The 18,171-nt window shown below is 39.9% G+C and overlaps 1 protein-coding gene across 1 annotated transcript; it reads left to right on the forward strand.

The window, feature by feature from the left end:
• The first annotated feature begins 442 nt into the window (after positions 1–442).
• Positions 443–17,622, forward strand: pgap1 (post-GPI attachment to proteins inositol deacylase 1). Its single transcript, XM_040027473.1, has 26 exons — positions 443–737; positions 3,708–3,861; positions 6,043–6,218; positions 6,377–6,548; positions 6,646–6,806; positions 6,990–7,042; positions 7,122–7,188; positions 7,328–7,433; positions 7,564–7,622; positions 8,256–8,339; positions 8,498–8,547; positions 8,700–8,751; positions 8,832–8,909; positions 9,599–9,674; positions 9,763–9,836; positions 9,919–9,970; positions 10,050–10,116; positions 10,469–10,574; positions 10,661–10,699; positions 10,815–10,999; positions 11,172–11,402; positions 11,484–11,619; positions 12,082–12,132; positions 12,375–12,586; positions 13,336–13,440; positions 13,522–17,622. Exons 1-26 carry the CDS (start codon positions 606–608, stop codon positions 13,658–13,660), a joined length of 2,817 nt encoding a protein of 938 aa, XP_039883407.1. The 5' UTR covers positions 443–605; the 3' UTR covers positions 13,661–17,622.
• The last annotated feature ends 549 nt before the right edge of the window (positions 17,623–18,171 follow it).

An 18,171-nucleotide genomic window follows, 5' to 3' on the forward strand; every position in this document is an offset into this window, starting at 1 on the left:
TTACTTTTGAATTTCACTTTGGATTAATCACGAGTCTCAAAACTTTTTAATTAAAGAAAAGTTTTTAATTAAAGAAAAAGTTTTGGGGGTTTTTTTGTCTTGGGATTTATACAATCAGATTTTCAAGGGGGAAAAGAGCATGGTATTGGTATTTGTCTTTTATTTTTTTCCAGTTGGCAGCTGCCATGAATGCTGTATAATTTGCACTTTAATTAATTATTTTAGCTTTGAAATTGTCACAGATTGACTAATGTTTAATTGCTTGAAAAATATATACATATAAATAAAGGTAATACTGTTAATAACACACAAGATGATAAAATTTGAAAATAATAAGAAAAAACTTATCAAAAGCTGCTAAGCTAAGCGTAGCTATTTCTCGCGTGAAACGTGTGACTCCCTATTTGCTCTCTCATTGGTCCATTTCATTTAGAGCTTTACACCCATTGGCCGGCCGAGCTGCCACTCTTTGGGTGTGCGGCGTGTGGTTCCTGTTGTGAGCTTCAGCCGGTGTCTGACAGCCTGGCGGGGGACGAACAGAAGGAAAATGGAATCGTGTAGCTCAGACATCAGTGAAATTTAAAAGCCACACTCACGGTGGAAGCATGAAGCTCGCCGCGGTGGCTTTTTACGGTTTGGCCGCGGGGCTGCTGGCGGTCGGCCTGCGAGAGTTGCTGATAGGCTTCGAGGAGAACAGATGCAGTATGACCTATATGTTTGAATACCCGGAGTATCGGGTGAGTACTCAGCTAATTAACTCAGAGCATTCCAAAGACCCGCATATCAGCCATCAGTTAGGTATATTCGGTGTGCTGTTTAAGGCAGAGGCTGGTTGTGTGTCGCTAAGTGGCTTCTTATTTTTATTAGCGCGAATGAATGTTGGTTTATGACTGCCAGGTGTGTTCTAAGCTAGTTTCTGAAGGCTGCTAGCGTTAACTGAGGGAGAAAGTAATGTCAGGTGCGTGGCTACCCTATCAGTGTGTGTGGTCGCTCTTTGTCCTCCCTGACAGGTGTGTGAGTGTTTGTTTGCTGAGGTTTAGGTTAGTCGGATTATTATCAATGCAGCTTGAATTAACTGCTGATGCTTGACCCCTCTCAGCAGGTCACCTGCAGATCAGCTTTGCATGATATCGGACGTGGGTTAAATGCACACAGGTCCAAGCCTCGTGAAAGTAGTTGAAGTGGTCGCCTTCCTCTCCTCTATATGCGCACTAATGGGTTCATCTGTCCAGAAGTGGGGCACAGCTGGAGGCCATGCGCCATGTGGGCATCAGCCTGAGTTCACACAGTTCAGGAGTGTGTGTTCTGTTAGCGAGAACAAGGATTCAGAGTCCCACTTTATGTAGATATGTAGATACATTGTGCACAATGGACAGAGTATCGGGAACAGAGTTCCGAGATATACAGGGCGGAAATGTATGGAGGTCGAAGACGGCCAAAATTTAAAACAAAGTCTTCAGAAAATAAATTGACATGATGTTAAAAAGAATAAAACAAATGCATCCATTTTAAGATGTGATATAAACTAAACAGATATTTCTATGTTAACTGGCTTCTTTATTTATTTAATTTTAAATTAAAAAATAAACAAAACCTTATTTACCGTTATTTACCTTTCGGTTTAATTTTAGTGTTAAAGGATTAACAATTCAAATACTTAAAAGACAGAAACAAGAGTCCCGTTCAAGCCAGCATATGAACTAGCAAGTCATAGACTACACAGGTGTAATGCACAGACCCAGATACCTGCTAACTAGGACTAATAAAATAGACACCAAAGACACCAAAGCTACAGCACTTGCCCCAGCAGCAAAACGTGGTGTAGAGGTGCAGTTAAGTCACTAAAATTAGCAGAAGTGAGGCCCACCAGCCAGCTGTCAGCTACAGCTGTCTATATTGGCACACCGATCAGTCAAACTGGCCATGCCCTTAATGTTAAGGCTTCAAAAAATAAGAACAGTTGAGTTAAAAAATTTCACCCAGTACAGTTGTTAAAGGAAGAAATTATCTATTGACAAGCTGTAAACATCTTTATTTCTGCTTTAAAGGTGGACAATTTAACACTAGAGTCAATGGGGACACAGTTAGAGCATCTAGTGGACATTAGAAGAACTGCACCTTGTAGTATTTTTGTGTTGGCTCAGTGCTTTTGCCACCTGGTTTTGACATCTCACATATGCGTCCCAGATATATTATTAACTTCTTTTGAAAAATGATCTTATTTTAAAACTGTCTGTAAGGTGTTTTATTTTAGATAGTCTCTTTGCTCTTATTTTGAAAGGTCAGCAGGTGTGTGTATGTCTGAAAATAACTGCTACAATATCCCACCATGAGACATCACATGCACGGTTACTTTATTTTAAACATCAAAGTAAATGGTCCTGACTGACAGCTTTATTTTCAGCTCTCTAATCCCCTGACTCGAGAAGGCCATTTCTGTCGTGAGCCGAGTGTCGATCAAACGGCAGGTGAAGAGATGACACTTTGAAGGACACCGCCCTCGTTCGTTTCATGAAACAGAAATTCATGAAGAAATGTAAAAAGATAACAAAACAGCCGAAATTCACTTCACTTCCAGAATTACAATGTTAATGAGTCATTGTTACCAAGTGTTAACACCGTTTATAAGTCAGTTAATACAAAATGTATCCATTTACTTTCAATAAAATCCCCCCTTTGATAACTAAGACATTTAGAAGAGTCTCATTTAGACACAAAGCCCTCAAATTGATGTCACACATGACCATAAAATAAACTGCACTCAGGCACACAGTCTCATCACCTTTGGTTTAATGTCACATCCATAAACCTCAATTTTTTTTTTTTTTTAGACGAGCATTCAATCTAATATTTCTTTGTCCCTAAAAATTAGGTTATTATAATGTTTTCACAGCTTGGATCAGAAGTCTTTGTCTTATAAAATTAAAGTGCCTCTATTGTCCCAATAAACGGGTTAGTTTTTAGGTTAGGGGGTCACCATTTTGGTACAATAAGTACATTTCATTTGAAAAGAAAATATGGAAATAAACAGGTTTAAGAAAATGATCGATGACCATAAATTGTTTTTAAATCATGCTACACTTTAAAAACATGTCAAATTTTAAATAGACAATGGCGTAAATTCATAGGTAAATGAATAAAGAAGCAGTCAGTAAGTTCAGTTTTTTTGTTTTTTCTTAGTCATTTGAGGACTTTTAATTTTGACACTTTGGGCCCTCCATAAAAACCAAGTAAACGTATTTATTTCTTATGAATGTTGGGCATTTCATCAGAGTGTCAAACTAAAATGAGAGTTAGCGCTTTGTCATACTGCAGCTCCCCAAATGACTTGTACCTGACAATCCCAGAATGTCCTGTTAAAAATTTCTAGGGGAAAAAATGAATTTTTAATAGGACTTGCATAAAATTTCAGCTCCTTACTGTCCATACTTCAGTTCATTTCAAACACCCCACCTCCCCAACAGAATTATTCCCTTAATGCTCAATACGAAAAGCTAGTGTTATAGTATATTTGTCACTTTTAAACATTAAGGATCAGCTGTACTCATGCTCAGTATTTGCGTAGGTGCTTGGAGTAAATCAGCTGTAGATTACATGTAGGCTCAGCTGTAGTTGCTCTATAGCAAGCTCTTTGTGATGTAACTGTGACAGCAGGCTAATGAGCTGTGTGAGTTTTTGCCTCCTAACCGCTCTCCGTGTGGTTTCAGCGTGTGGCGCTGCCTCGCCGTGTGGCCAGACTGTACCCGGCCTACGGGCTCTACCTGTACGGAGAGGGTGTCTACGCCCAGGAGACCCGAGCACTCAAACTCACCGGCGCCCCTGTGCTTTTCCTGCCTGGAAATGCCGGAAGTTATAAACAAGGTAAGAGTGCAAAGTTGATAATGGTCCAGTGCTTACATTTAAACTATCATGAAGGAGTGGGGGGAAAAAACTGAGAAGTTAAGTTTTGTGCTACAGCAAAGACAAAGGAGAAACGGAGGACATCAAGCTTTTTGTTGAGTCATTACTGGCTGAAAAAACAAACTGAAGTTTCCTTCACAAACAGAAATTTTTGTCTTTGTGATGCTTGCTTTTTGCACATGAGGGGTTAAAATGTCCAAAGTTAGTGTTGTGTTTTGCGCTGTGAAACTGAGGGCTGTTTTCTTCTTCAACAAATGACATTCCTTGTTAAGAGACCAGGAAATCGTGTGGCCTATTTATACTCTGACCCACGAGAAAAAACTGCAAAACCAAAAGTTGGTATGATGTGTGACAGTCTCTCTCTGCTCAGCCAGTTGTCATCAAGAGTACCTCACAGCCTCCAACTCACTAAGAGGAGCATCGCTTGAAAACGTTTAAAAGCATAAATTTAACCTGAATAGAAAAATGGTGGGAGGTTTTATAAAGGTGAAATAGCATAAAAACTGTTTCAGACCACAGCTGTATATCTGTTTCCATACTGTTGTGAATATGGATTGTCAGACAGCGGCACCTGCTTGAGCCTGCTGGAGTTTTTTTTTTTCCTGTTAAAAGGCAGGTTTTCTTTCCCACTGTCGCCATTTGCTTGCTCAAAGGGTTTTCTTTGATGTTGGGTGTTTCACTCATTCATTTTAGTGGCGTCTTTATCTTCCAATATTAACCATCTTGAGGCAACTGCTTTTGTGATTTGATGCTATATAAATAAAACTGAATTGAACTGGATGTTGTGGCTTGTTTGTTTTTGTTTAACTAGGAGGTTTTTATTTTATTTTTGTAGTCGTATAAAATGAGCAAATATATTTATGAAGAAAAAAAGAATTCAGTGATGGATGGATTTGAAAACAAATCTCTGAACATTTTCTTGTAAGAAAGCTCTAAAAAAACAGTTGGTGAAGGACTTGCCTTCACTCGAGGACTGGATTCATATAGTCCACAAAATGTATGTTATGTAGAAACTGACATTTAATTGAAGACAGGAAAAGGGATCCTTTTGGGAATCCTGGGGTGATTATGTATCATCGTTTAGAGTATGCACTAAATTAAGTTGGTCAACAATAACTTGTGATACTTCAACCCCCAAGTTGCTAAGTCATGTTAGTATTAACTTATTTACTTTCTTAATTAGGTTTATGGGTCTTGAAGCTGGTTTGAAGTGTTGGGGTATACCATATACATCCCTGGTTTCGAATAAAAACTCATAATTTGGAACACAAGCATTCAGTTTTTTAACTTTAAGTAGATGCTCAAAGCTTTTTGCATTATCACATCGATCAGGATACCTCAGTGTGTTTTTCTAATCTATTCATCATGAAAAACTGGTTCAAGCACATGTTTTCACAGTTTGCGCTTGTTTTTTGCTGTGTCGTTATTATGGCATTTTAAACGCATCACCGAGCCTCACTGCTGTACTTCTCTTAGTATCATGAACTCACTCACTGTAGTTTAATCAGTCCAAAATAATAGAAATAAACCTGTGAGTGGAAACAGTCCTCAGCACATGTGCTGTTTATTCCTGCTGAGTAGAATTTGCTCAAACCTCCAATGCTAATGCTAAATAAAATGCAGTTAATAGGTGAATATACTTTTTAATGGTTTAAGAATAAATGTGCACTGCATTTTATAATATAATTTATTGTATATTAGATTTTTAATTCTGGGGGAATTCTAACCTGGAATCTTCTGGTGACTTCAATATTTTCTCCAACTAATAACTCTTGTTGATGCAACTCCTTTCTGAGATGATGGTGGCTATCCGTTCTTTCCACCAGCTGTGTGTAGGAGGGGAACACCCCCGCTTTTATTCCTGTGAATACAAACAGATTTTGCTGTTACTCTGGTGGTTTTTTGCTGCCCTGCATGCAGTATTCCTCAACATTTCTTCTCCTGCTTCCATTTTCTGGCTTCCATGATCACTTTTATCAATAATCCAAAGTCTGAAAAAATAAAATTATAAATAACTCTTGCAGAGATTTATCTGATCAGATGATGCTGGATAGCTAAGTAGTGCTGACCCCACGGCTGCACCACATCATTCAGTTTATTCCACACTGATTTAACACCATCTGTGTTCTTCTGTTGTTGAAGCTCGATCTCTGGGCTCAGTCGCTTTGAGGAAGGCTGAAACCATGGAGGGAGGTCTCCACTTCAACGTGTTCACCGTGGACTTCAACGAGGAGCTGGTGGCGCTTTACGGCGGCAGTTTGCTCAGGCAGACGCATTTCCTGCACGAGAGCATCAAAGCCATCCTGAGGCTGTACAAGGTTAGGCCTTGAATATCAGACTGGGTCACTCCAAGTGACGGAGAGAGAGAGATTATAACCGGTCTTCACCTAATGTCAAATTTAAAGTGAAGGGAAACTAAGTTGAACTCTACACCCGCCAGAAGACTTGAAAATTTCACGGGTTTTTATCTCTCCAGCACCTGAAGACCCCACCTCAGAGCGTTGTGCTCGTCGGTCACTCCATGGGAGGAGTGGTGGCCCGGGCACTGTTCACTTTGCCTCGTTTCAACACTAACCTGGTCAGCCTCATCATCACCCAGGCCTCCCCTCACCTGGCTCCAGTGCTGGCCCTGGACCCGTACCTGCTGGGTAAGAGTTGGTCAAACCTGCTCAGTTCGACTCGTTCATGTAGCATAAACAGATTTCTACATTTTTTTTTTTTTCTCTGCTTGGTTGCTGTGTGCAGATTTCTACTCTGCAGTCAGACAGAAGTGGGTTAACCAGGCAAACAAGCTCAGGAATGTCACAGTTTTGTCTGTCGGGGGTGGTTATCGTGACTACCAGGTCCGCTCCGGCCTCACTTCCCTGCCGTGTCCTCCAGGAGACCCGAACAAGCTGTCACTGGTGGTACGATTTGCTCCTGAATAAAGTTTCAATTCAGCCCTTTTTCTCTGGTTCCTTTTGGTATTGTTCTCACTTTGGGACTATTTGAAGGAAAAGTTCTCATTTTGTGTTGTTTTTGACTCCAAGTGCTGTTTTTTTAAAATGTACTTTTGTATCTTAAGTTTTTTTTGTCTTGTTTTTACCAAGGTGACTGCAGTTCCCAGGACGTGGGTGTCTACTGATCATCTGTCCATTGTCTGGTAAAGGACTTTTTCCTTTTTTGGAGCCATATTTAAATATTACTAAAATTATTTATGTTTGTGCGTCTTTGTGTTTCAGGTGCAAGGAGCTTGTTCTTGCCACTGTCAGGGCGTTCTTTGATCTCATCGATCCTGAAACCAGACAGGTGTGAACAACAACAACATGTGTTTTCCTTCTGAGGAGACATGAAAGACAAACCTCCATCAGAGAGAGTTGGGAGATGGGAATATTTAAAGCAAATGAATAAATCTGACAACCTAACTTAATCAGTTTACTCTTAACAGTTCACAGAAAACTCTGAGAAGAAGTTAGCTGTGCTGAACCATCATTTCATTAAACATCCCGTGAGGTTGCCTGGAGAAACTCAAGAGACACCAGTCTCCATTTCAGGTCTCCATCTCTTCTTTTATGGTTCATGGCGACAGTGTAATACACTTGCATCCAAAGTTTCGCTGTACCTCACTGTGCATTAATGATGAATCACTAAGATCGGTGTCCTGTTGTTTGTTTTCTTTTCCAGATCTTCCTGATGCATGGAGTGAAGTTAACACACTTCGTCTGGCTTACAGCACACCAAAGGTACAACAGAGCCTCACCCATCTGTAATGATGATTAATAATTGAATGGATTATCTGCCAGTAGCTGATACAAGTTGTAAAAGAAAGTTATTTTTAATCTATAAAATGTATCTACTCGGTAAAAATGAAACCATCTGGAGTGATGTCTAATCCATAGACTGTATGAAAAAGATGGACGTAGCTTACAGGTCTGAAAAATGAAACCAGTGCAGTAGTGCTTAAAGGCCATGAGGGGGCGGGGCCTCCTGTTTCAAAAAGAATTCTGATTGTATAGAAATTATAAAATTACTTGTGACCTCAGTAAACATGTTCCTGATTCATTGTTCGTGATTACAAGCGCTACTTTAGAGTCTTATCGAATATAACACAATGTTTATTGTGTCAGTTATCGTCTCATTAAAAATAAATGAAAATAAGATAATAAATCAGGCTGTGCTTTACGGTGTGACTACACTGTGCTTGAAGAGTACGAGTATGAGCGTGTAGCGTCCCATAAACGATGTCTCAGTTAAACCCACATGTCGCACTTCACATCTGGTCAAGGCTACAAAACAGGATTATTTGACTAATTAATCTGACAAAACAAACAAAGCGATTACAGTAATCATAAGTGTTTTGCTCTCTGTTTGTACAGGAAGGACAACCCAAGTTCTTCCTGTTTGCCCTGTCGAGTCGCAGGAAAGCCTACAGCCATTTCTACTGCCGGAGCAACAACCTGGTGAGTTATTACCTTTTGTTTTTGAGCTGTAAGAGCTTGATAATATTAACATGTGTAAGAGTTAAGGCTAAATGCTTCATATTTAGTGCAGGAGAACCAAGAACATCTTTTTAAATTTGAAACCAAGTGAAAAGAGATTCTGATTTATTGTCCAACAGGAGATGACCAGCTGGGTGTACGGCTGTTTGCAAAAGAATGGCTCATCATGGTAAGAATATCATTAATGTCAAGCTTTTCCCACCACCTTTATTCTCAATAAGCATCTTTAATATTTTTCTCCAATGTGAAAAATGTGATGGAGTTTGTGGATGTGTTACACAATTATTTATTTCTGTTTCTTTTATGTCCCTTTTCCTCCAGTGTGTTTGCAGCGGATCTGTCTAAGGGAACTGAGCTTTTGCCTCCCTACAAGGTAACTATGGTCTAAAAGAGACTCCATTCAGTTCAGTCTTTGTCCCATCAGCTGTCCTAACAGTCTGTCGTCCTCCTCAGGTCCTGACTCTGAGGCTCAGTGACTTGTCGTCTTTTACTCATCTGTTTGTCTCGGCCTCAAACCTCAATGGCAAGCAGGTACTTCAAACTAAACAATGACTCAGTATTTTCAGATTAACCTGCAGTAAAAATGTTCTGGTCTGTTTGCCATTGTTATACTTCTACTTCCATAGCCTATATTTGAAATGAGGAGACCAGTGTTGGCTTGTTTTATTTAAACTTTAAGCTCCAGATCATCTTTCTGGCTGTAGATTTTGTACACAGCTTTCCTAAGAATAGCTGAGTTTAGTCATGAGTGTTTGTGGTCAATGTGCACAAGTCCACAGTGGCATCAAAGGATTTAAAGTTTTTTTTTCTGATATATAAAAAGCTGAAGCTGTTTTCACTCCTTTTACCGTTTTAAACCTAACAGAGGTGAAACTACAATGGTTCACAAATTCTGCTAAGACTACCTCCTAGTTCCATGGTGTAAAGTCTGTGTGATGTCCAATTTAGCCCGCAGATGTTATTGTGCTGTAAATTTACCGTGAGCAAATGGATTTGATGTGTGCTGCGTCCTGCTTGCTCTACTTGGGCAAGCCTCTCTCAACTAAACCAAAAGCAGTGATGGAGGTGATCCAGTTGTATGTTGCATGCTGATTCTGACCTGATCTGTGATCAGCCTGAGACTACCCAAAAACAGAGGCCAGAAGAGGAAGAAGCCAAACAAACAAACCCCCCCTTTTTTAAAGAGCTTGTCAAGGTTTGTGTGTCTGTCTGCTCTGCAGTTCACGGTGGAGTGTGAGTGGCAAAGAGAAGAATCTCAGACTCTGTCTGTCGCAGTGCCGCATGTCCTGTCCTTCGGTGAGTAATCTAGTAAAACCGATTCACAAACTTTTTTTTTTTAAAAAAAAGGTTGTTTTTTTTCAGCAATTGTTATTTGGGTTTTTAGGTTTGACCTCGAGTGATGTTACGGTTAACTCCTCTGGACTTCTTCACACCATCGAGCTGCAACACTTTCACCAGGTAGCTTTCACTGTGTTCTCAGGTTCTAGTCAGGATCAGCTTCCCTGTTTCAGCTAAATTTAAAACTCCTCTGTGTCTCCAGGTCTATCAGGCTTTCAGAATTAATGTTGCAAGCCAGTGCAAAGTACAGAAAGGTGAGTGTGTGTTGTTGGATCAAGAGGCTCATGTGCTCATGCTGTAATGTAATAGTGGTGACTGATTGTGTGTCTGCAGACAGATTGCCGAGCGTGTACAGGATAAAGGTGCCATGGTTTCGAGAGGACTCTTTAACCACGGTCAGGTGAGTTTCTGAAGTTATTCTTAGAGACTATGTTTAAGTAACCATGGTGAGCCAAATGCTTTTATTTTCCCTCCACATTTTGGCCCGTCTGATGTCAGTAAGATCGAATTTCCCACTGCGGTCATGCCAGAGCGCAGAAGCCTGACCCACCTGCAGTTCCAACCTTCTGTTTGGGAGGGGCAGCCAATCAAAAGAAAGTTTACTTAAAGAGGTTTTACATCTGCTTGTTAGAGACAGAGGATGAACTGAGGGGTTTGACTCAGACTAGTACCAGGAAAACAAGAACTATTTTTGACCTATGATGAGTAGCTTTTCTTTTAACCTGTCATGATTGATGTGATCTGTCTGCCAGCGTGCCATCAGTGACGGAGATCTCAGGGATGCTCCACACAAGTCGTCCAGACAACACCTCAGGTGCACTCCTGCAGCTCCACACTGCCCCCAACTGCCAGTATAAGGTACTACCTTCCAGCTACCAGAAAGAAGGTCGAGTCTTCTTCACATTTGTTGTGACAAACTGTTAAATATTTACCCTGTGACTTAGGTCTCCATAAGAACTTCGTTACCCAGGGTGCTCGGACAGGTAGGAATTGCCTTGTTTTATTTATTCCGGTGAAATTAGGGGCATCGTGGCATTCGAATAAATCTTTCATCTTTAATTACCAACTTGATTCACGCTGTGGCATCTTATCTGACAGATACTGAGGTTCTGTGGTCACATGGTACCAGTGTACACAGCTGTAACCCTCCTTCTGGCCTGTGGGGGGCAGGTGTCCTCCATCCTGAAGTCAAGGCGAGCTGCAGACATGAGTCAGATGGTGGGCAAAGGCCTGCAGCCCCACAAAGTCAACCTGCCCGTGTATATTCTGCACATCGCACTCAGGTAAGCTTAATGGTTCTAATATGAAGCTGAGTGGGAATGTTATTTTTTTTCTGGCCTCGGAAAAAACTGACTGTAGGTTAAAACCGCCTCGGCCTCCTGCTTTAATTTAAGATAAATTTTCATATAACAGTCAAACCCCTCAGGATGGTTTTCCCTTCTGTCCCCCCCACAGCTGTAGCTGCTTTCAGGAGGTCTGGTCCATGCTTTTCCTCCCCTCTATGGACACACTCCCTCCAACCTTCCCTGATGTGGCATTTCATGAAGAGGAGACACCAGGTGAAGAATGGGTTCACCTCCTCTCCCCTCTGCTGTATATTTTTGGGGCAGCTGTGGCGTACTGGGGCAGCACTCTACTCAGACTTGTTATCCGGCTGATCTCGTTGGTCTTGGCTCCATTGCACAGGTACCGAGGTTCATTCAAACATTTGAAACTGTGGCTGATTGTCTGTTTGTTCGCTTGAGTTTTAATTCTTTTCATCTGCAGGCCGTCTGTCTCCAGAGACTGTGGCACCCTGCGGCTGCGAACCCAGCTCCTCATCACGCTGTGTCTGACTGTTATGGGCGGGACTTCCTGTGGGGCGTTGTCGATATTTGCCTCGTTCCTGTTCCACCTTTATAGGGTGAATATTGATTTAATTAAATTATTTATAATTCTGCTGTCCAGAGCTGCTTAGCAGGTAACACTTCCTGTAATTCAGATTATAATGAAGGAAAAAAGCCTTAAAATATCTAATATTTACCATAAATTTACTTTAAATTTGATTATGTGTTTAAGACTAGCAGATAAAAACAGTGCTGGGCAGGTAAATTTTGTGAATCAGGTTTTAAAGCTTTTGGGTTTTTCATGACTTTCTCAGGAGTATTCAGTTTGTCTTTGTCTTGACCAAACACCAAAGCAAACAGATTTTCTAGTGTATATTTTATGTTCTTAAATAGATATTTAAAAACCATGAATTGTATTAATTTATTTATTTTTTAAGTGGTGCAGGAGCCTTTGGTGTAGCATGGACTTCCTCTGTGGAAACAAACTCTGTTTTGAAGTTTCAGCTGAGCTGCTGTTTGTGTTTGTTTGTTGCTCTCAGGTTCTGAGGCTGCAGATGACAGAAAGATATTTGAGACACATGTTGAATCTGGTAAGATGTTCAGGTTTAACTAACATTTATGTTGTAAGATTTTCATTTTTCTTTCATTTCAGGCTGTAACCGTACTTAATTTTGCTGCAGTGATTGAGTGAGTGACTGGCTGGCAATGGCCTCAAGTGGACAATAGGGGAACTGCAGTTTATGGCATTCCCACATCTGCTTATTCAAATACAGATTGCCAAACTGTTATAAACCAAGCTTTGTCTGATTCATCATCTCTGGTGTCTTTCCAGGCTCCCCGGAAGCACAAAGAAGCTGAGAATGGCACGATCGATCCCGAATGCTTGAGCAGGTCTAAAGAAAGCAACGGCACCCCCTTGCTGTCGGAGTGCGCCCTGCAGGAGGTGAGGGATGACCTGCAGCTCCACCTCTGCCTGTCGGCGCTTTTCACGCTGCCCGTCATGCTCAGCGGTCCCTCGCTCATCCACTGGATCCGTAACCTGAGGTATGTGAGAGAAAGATGCTGCTCTGCACATCAGCGTTAATTTCTCTGAACCTCACAGTTGATAAATAGATGCTAACCGTGCAGTATGTTTGTTTTAACGCACCTGTGCAGTAGCAGAATGACTACAGCAGTCTCCAGTAGAGTGTCTGATTTACAAAGGAAGTCTACCTGAAGTTCACCCATGATCACACAGCTGCTGCTCTGGCTTCAAGCAGACAGCCGAGGGAGCAAGCTGTTATGACTCAGTGTGTGCGGAAGAGGCCGAGAGATAAATAGGACTGCATAAATCATTTTTTTATTATTGCACTTGAGTAAATTAAGTCTGAAGTTTTTATATATAGAGATAGATAGATATATTTTATGCTTGCAGCTCCATTACTGTACCCTAAACTACTTTCCTTGCACACAGGGAAGCATTTGATGGGTAAATGTGTGGATGTCATGGAGGCAGAGTTCAGGGCAGAAACCGTCATATCCTTTTGGATTTTCCCTGTAAATTCACATAAATGAATTTTTATTATATTAAAAATGTTACAGAGTGCACCTACTTGGTTATTTGCATAAAATGCCTAAATGTCTGGACTTGTTATTTGGGTTTTTAGGTTTGACCTCGAGTGATGTTACCGTTAACTCCTCTGGACTTATAAGAATATGGGAACCGTATGCTTAAATAAACACAAAGGTACAGAGTGTGATCATTAGGATAAGGAGTTCCATATTAACGCTCTCTGTTTGTTGAACCTGTGCAGGTATTCCACCCAGCTGAATCCCGACCCTTGCTGGCCATACATCGTGCCTCTAATTTTTGTCTACATGCTGCTTATTAACTGTAACACTTTAAAGCTCAGCAACAGGTAGGAGCACACCTGCCCAGCACACACATTCCCAGTGAGATCCTTCATGCTAACAGTTAACTTGTTCTTCATGTTTTTCAGTAAACTGCTGCCTCTGACCTCCTGCCTCCCTCTCCCCTTGGCCATCATCATGGTGACTTTCTCTCCTCTTCACCTCTACAGAATCACCTACTTCCTGTTGGCGTCACTCATCCCGCTGGCCTTGTGCTGTCTCCTCTGACAGCACCGGGCTGGTTTCAGTCTCCATCTCCACCATAACATGCCTCTTCTTAAGTCGCAGCCTGACTCTCTGAGGCTGGTTGAGGACTTTCTGTACCGGGCTGCTATGGAGCGGAGCCATAGACATACATAGCCTGGTTAACTTCCTGCTCACTGTTAGCACTAAAGGCTCCGTGGTGATTACACAGGGTGTTTTAAAAAGAGAGGGTGTAATGGCCTCAGAGCATTTGGTGCAAATATGGCTCTGTTGGATTGTCCTGAAACCATGTTTGCCTTACTCTGTATATCTATAGCTCTGCCTTCAGGGAGCGCCAGCTCCACAACCAGTGAAGCTTCTGATATGAGAGACTGTGGAAAGGGTGTTACTGTTACAACATGATGTTGTTTCTGGTGTCAACAGTGGCGTTGTTCACTGTGGTCACTGTGCTGTAAACTCTTACACTGCCTACTGCTTAGCAACGACTTACAGCTCTAACTGTTACCTGCTCACTGTCGTAGTACCTCCTCTAAACCAGAGGCAGAGTATTACAATTATTCCGTTAGAGAAATCCAAAGCAGGCGTGTTTATGTTCTCACCTATTTGATGCACAATATTGACGGTGGCTGCAAAATGAAGGTTTGCACTGAGGAAGGCTTGTGTACACGTGCAGGTTTGGGGGCGTCTTGTTATCCAGAGAAAGTCTGAATCTCCATGATCTCTACTACACCTGATCAATAAGAAACATTCTACTTCCTGTTTATTTGATTTTTGATTTTAAAAGGTTTAGCTGCAATTCAGGGAAGGGTACAGCAGGGGGAGCTCATGAGATAGTGTAAGAAACCAAACAAACTAAAAGAATTTTCACCAGATTTTCAAACATATGGCGGATCAAAACTGCTAAAATAATAAATAGTAAATCTGTAACTGAATTAAAATTATATCAGATGCCTAAAACAAATATTCATTAATTTATAACAAAGTAAATAGAAATTTCTATTTTAATTTCCCATATCTTATTTTTTTCCAATTCCCTGTTACCCTTTTATGCCTGATGGGGTGTTGCTGTCACACCATGGGGCAAGCGGGCAATGTGGACACCCAAGTTTGTGAATACGAAATCAAGTTCGAAGTTCGAAATCTCAGTGAGCTCAAACTCGAGGTCAGAAGTCAACTATTCTACATATCACCTGGGCATTCATTATTATATTTTGCTTTAATTTTGGCAGTTTCAGTGCTCTGTAGAACAAATTTATCCCTGCACGTGTCAGACTTTTTAGGGTTTTTTTTGTTTTTGCTTTTTAAAAAAATTAATAAATATTACACGTCATTTTGAGAAGGAAGTGAGCACTTTAAAGGCATTGCTGTAAAACGTGTTCAGAAATCTCTATGTGCCAAACTCGCTGTAATCCTGTTGATGGGTTAAAAGTAAGTTAGACCAAAATGCCAAGGAATTTGAGAGATGGAATGCTAAGCAGAAATAAATTAGCGTTTTAAGGTGGAACAAATCATAAATATTTCATTATGGGCATACAATCACATGTTCATTCTATATCAGGTGTGGTTGTTGGTGTTTTGAGGTGAAGGCAGTGTGTTGTTTCTGTGTACGTTCTCTGTGATATCCGGACCTTGAATCCTGGGATTGGAAGTAGAATTTTCTTTTTGCTGGTGTTGTGTTGAGTTTAGTATTTATCTTATGTTTGAGTGTTGGTTGAAGTTTTTTGTTTTCATTTCATATTTGAAACGTTGAAAAAACATAACATAAAAGAACTTGTAGATTTGGATTTTAACAGTTTAACAAGGAGAGGATAGAGTTGTTTTGTTTTTTTGCACTGTCAGCGAAAAAAATCAAACCAACCCCACGTTATTTATCTTGGCACCTCCTGACTTCCATATTTTTCTTTGTTTCAGAACAAACCCTTCAGCTTCCTGCTGAGGATGTAAATATTCTAAAACTGCTCACAAAAGTTTGTTATCATTAATGTTGGTGTGAACCAACATTAATGATAGTCCCAAATCAATGCACCATTTTCAGTTGCGGATTATTACAAATTTAATGCTCTAGTTGCTTCCTTCAGCAGCTGCACAGAGTGTGAAGTAGAATACAATGGATACGGGTTGAAAATATTAATGAAGTGAGACCTTTTACAAGAAATATGACAGAAATAAGACTTTTGTTTTAATGAGAAGAGAGAGCATCTGATATGTTGAAGCTTTTGAATGGAAAGAGTCATAGAGAAAAAAATCTGTTGCCACAATTACTTCAAACTGTTATCACTGCTGAAAACAGTTTTGTGTGTGTGTTTGAGTGCTGTTATAACATGTAGGCCTGACTTTTTGTTGCCTTTTTGTTCAATTTTTGTTGCCAAATTTACATTTTTAAGCCAGTTTCACTCACATTCGTTTGACCTTAAATCAGTTTAATCAGTTAAAATGTTTTTTGTGTGATAAATATGTGGGTGTTGTGCTCCAAGATTACTTAAAAAAAAAAAAAAGGGAAACATGTTGTCAAACATTATTTTGGCTGCTGGCCAAAACATATTCAAGTTCGAAATGGGGTAATGTGTCTAAAATTGGCTGTAATTCCTCAATAGCTTGGAGATTACTTTTATTCAGCCCCTCGAATTAAAGCAGAGAGAGTCTACTTTAAGCCTGTAGTCACTATGTCACTCTAACTTGAATATGTTTTATTCAGTAACTAAAATAAATCAACTTCAAGCATATAAGAAGCTAGCTCTGAGAGTTTATTTCATGTCATGCCTTTCTCTCTGGAAAATTATGAAGGACCAAAAATGCTGAAATAATAACTTCATAAACAAATAAGATATAAAATGCGCTAAAATTAATAAGTAAAAATTAACGTAAGTATTACTTAATTTATGGCACATTTTATAACATTGATTTTTTTTTTTCATTTTATTTTTAACTTGTGATTTAATCTTCCATTGTTATTAGTTTGTAGTTAAGTTATGCGTTTGGAGGTAGAAAGGAAAATTATCTGCATGACAGTGCCATCATTTTTATAAAGAAAAAAATCAGTTTTAGCTAAATAAAGATGAAATGAAGAAACAGGTTTGTGGAGATAAATGGAAGGAAAAAAATTAATGGAAATAAATAAATACTATATAATTGCTATTATGGGAAACAATATGGTGACAAATATGTCGCTCTTTTTTTCATTAATTGAGTTGTACAACTTTTTACTTTTTTAATCTTTATAATTTGATCTTTATTCATTTCCTTGTTGTACATGAATTTTGACAGCTTCAGTCCTCCGTACTAACAGTGTCTTATTTTATTTCTGTCTTACATCCTGCTGCTGCTGCTGTGCCTTTTTGCTTTCTTGTGTAAGCAGCAGTTTGTGTTCAGATCTCAGCAGCTTTGTGCTGGCTGAAGCCCTACATTGAATGTAAAGCATATTTCACTCCTTTGTGTCCACTCGCAAAGCTCCTCTGTTTTCTTTACATTTTATTTAAAATGTGGGACTCTGTAGTAACTAAATACTAAAGATTTAGGGACCAATCGAGCTCACAGTCAGAAGTCGACACGCTCTGCAGAAACCGCTGTTCCCAATGTGAATGTACCTGCACTGAATGTCTCCGTGTGTTTGAGTTTATACAGTGGTGTAAGTGTTCAGCTTTTCTCTGCACTTGTGCGTTTTTGGTATAGTTTTAGTGCTTTGAGATGCACATCCTCTGCCTCGCTGTGAATCGGTGGCAAACACAACTTTGTAGAACAAATTAGTAGCGATGAGAGTTATGTTTTCTATAAATAGACTTGTGACTTGTATCGGTGTTCACTGTGATCACGTCCTTCCACATGCACTCTCGCACCGAGTAATCCACACACAGACAACTGCTGTTCTGGGGACATTTTGCTATTTCAAATTTGGTGGGTTTTGTGTTTTTTAAAAATGTGATGAAGCTCTTGGAATACATTCAACATAAAGTTAAAAAATTTGGATTGAAATAAAGCAAGAAATCAAATTCTCATTTTATTTTGTTCTATTTTGAAATGCTGTCACTTGAAACCAGTGTGCCAAACTGATGCATTCTCTTTGTAGAGCATCTGTCATATATATGAATGTGCAGCATGGCTTCAGTTCAGGTAAAAGGACCTTTGCATAGAAGGGCATGTTATTCCTCCAAATCCCTCTGTGGAAGCCTCCAGAAAAAAAAAAAACTCAATTTGTGTAAATTGCATAAAATAGGCGCAGGAATTGATGCCACAATGTCTCCTATTATAGCCAAAATCGGCAGTTAAAGTGGACCTTTTCTTATTTCCAACTTCATATTTTTTATTCTTGGACTCCTCTGTAGCAGCTTTGCATGATTTACAGTTCAAAGTAGTTCTTCTTTATCTTACACTGGGCCAATTTTAACTCCTCTCCCTTTAAGGCCCTCATTAGCAACAGATTTGAAAAAGCAGGTAGGTGGTTCTTCTATGTCCCCAAATTTGGATATACCCTCTTTATGATGTCATACAGTTGCAAACTTAAAAAACAAAACTGTCTGAAACTGAGTGTTCTGAGCAGT

The sequence above is a fragment of the Simochromis diagramma genome, unplaced genomic scaffold (assembly GCF_900408965.1).
Source record: "Simochromis diagramma unplaced genomic scaffold, fSimDia1.1 OVJJ01000343.1, whole genome shotgun sequence".
Classification (NCBI taxonomy): Eukaryota; Metazoa; Chordata; class Actinopteri; order Cichliformes; family Cichlidae; genus Simochromis; species Simochromis diagramma.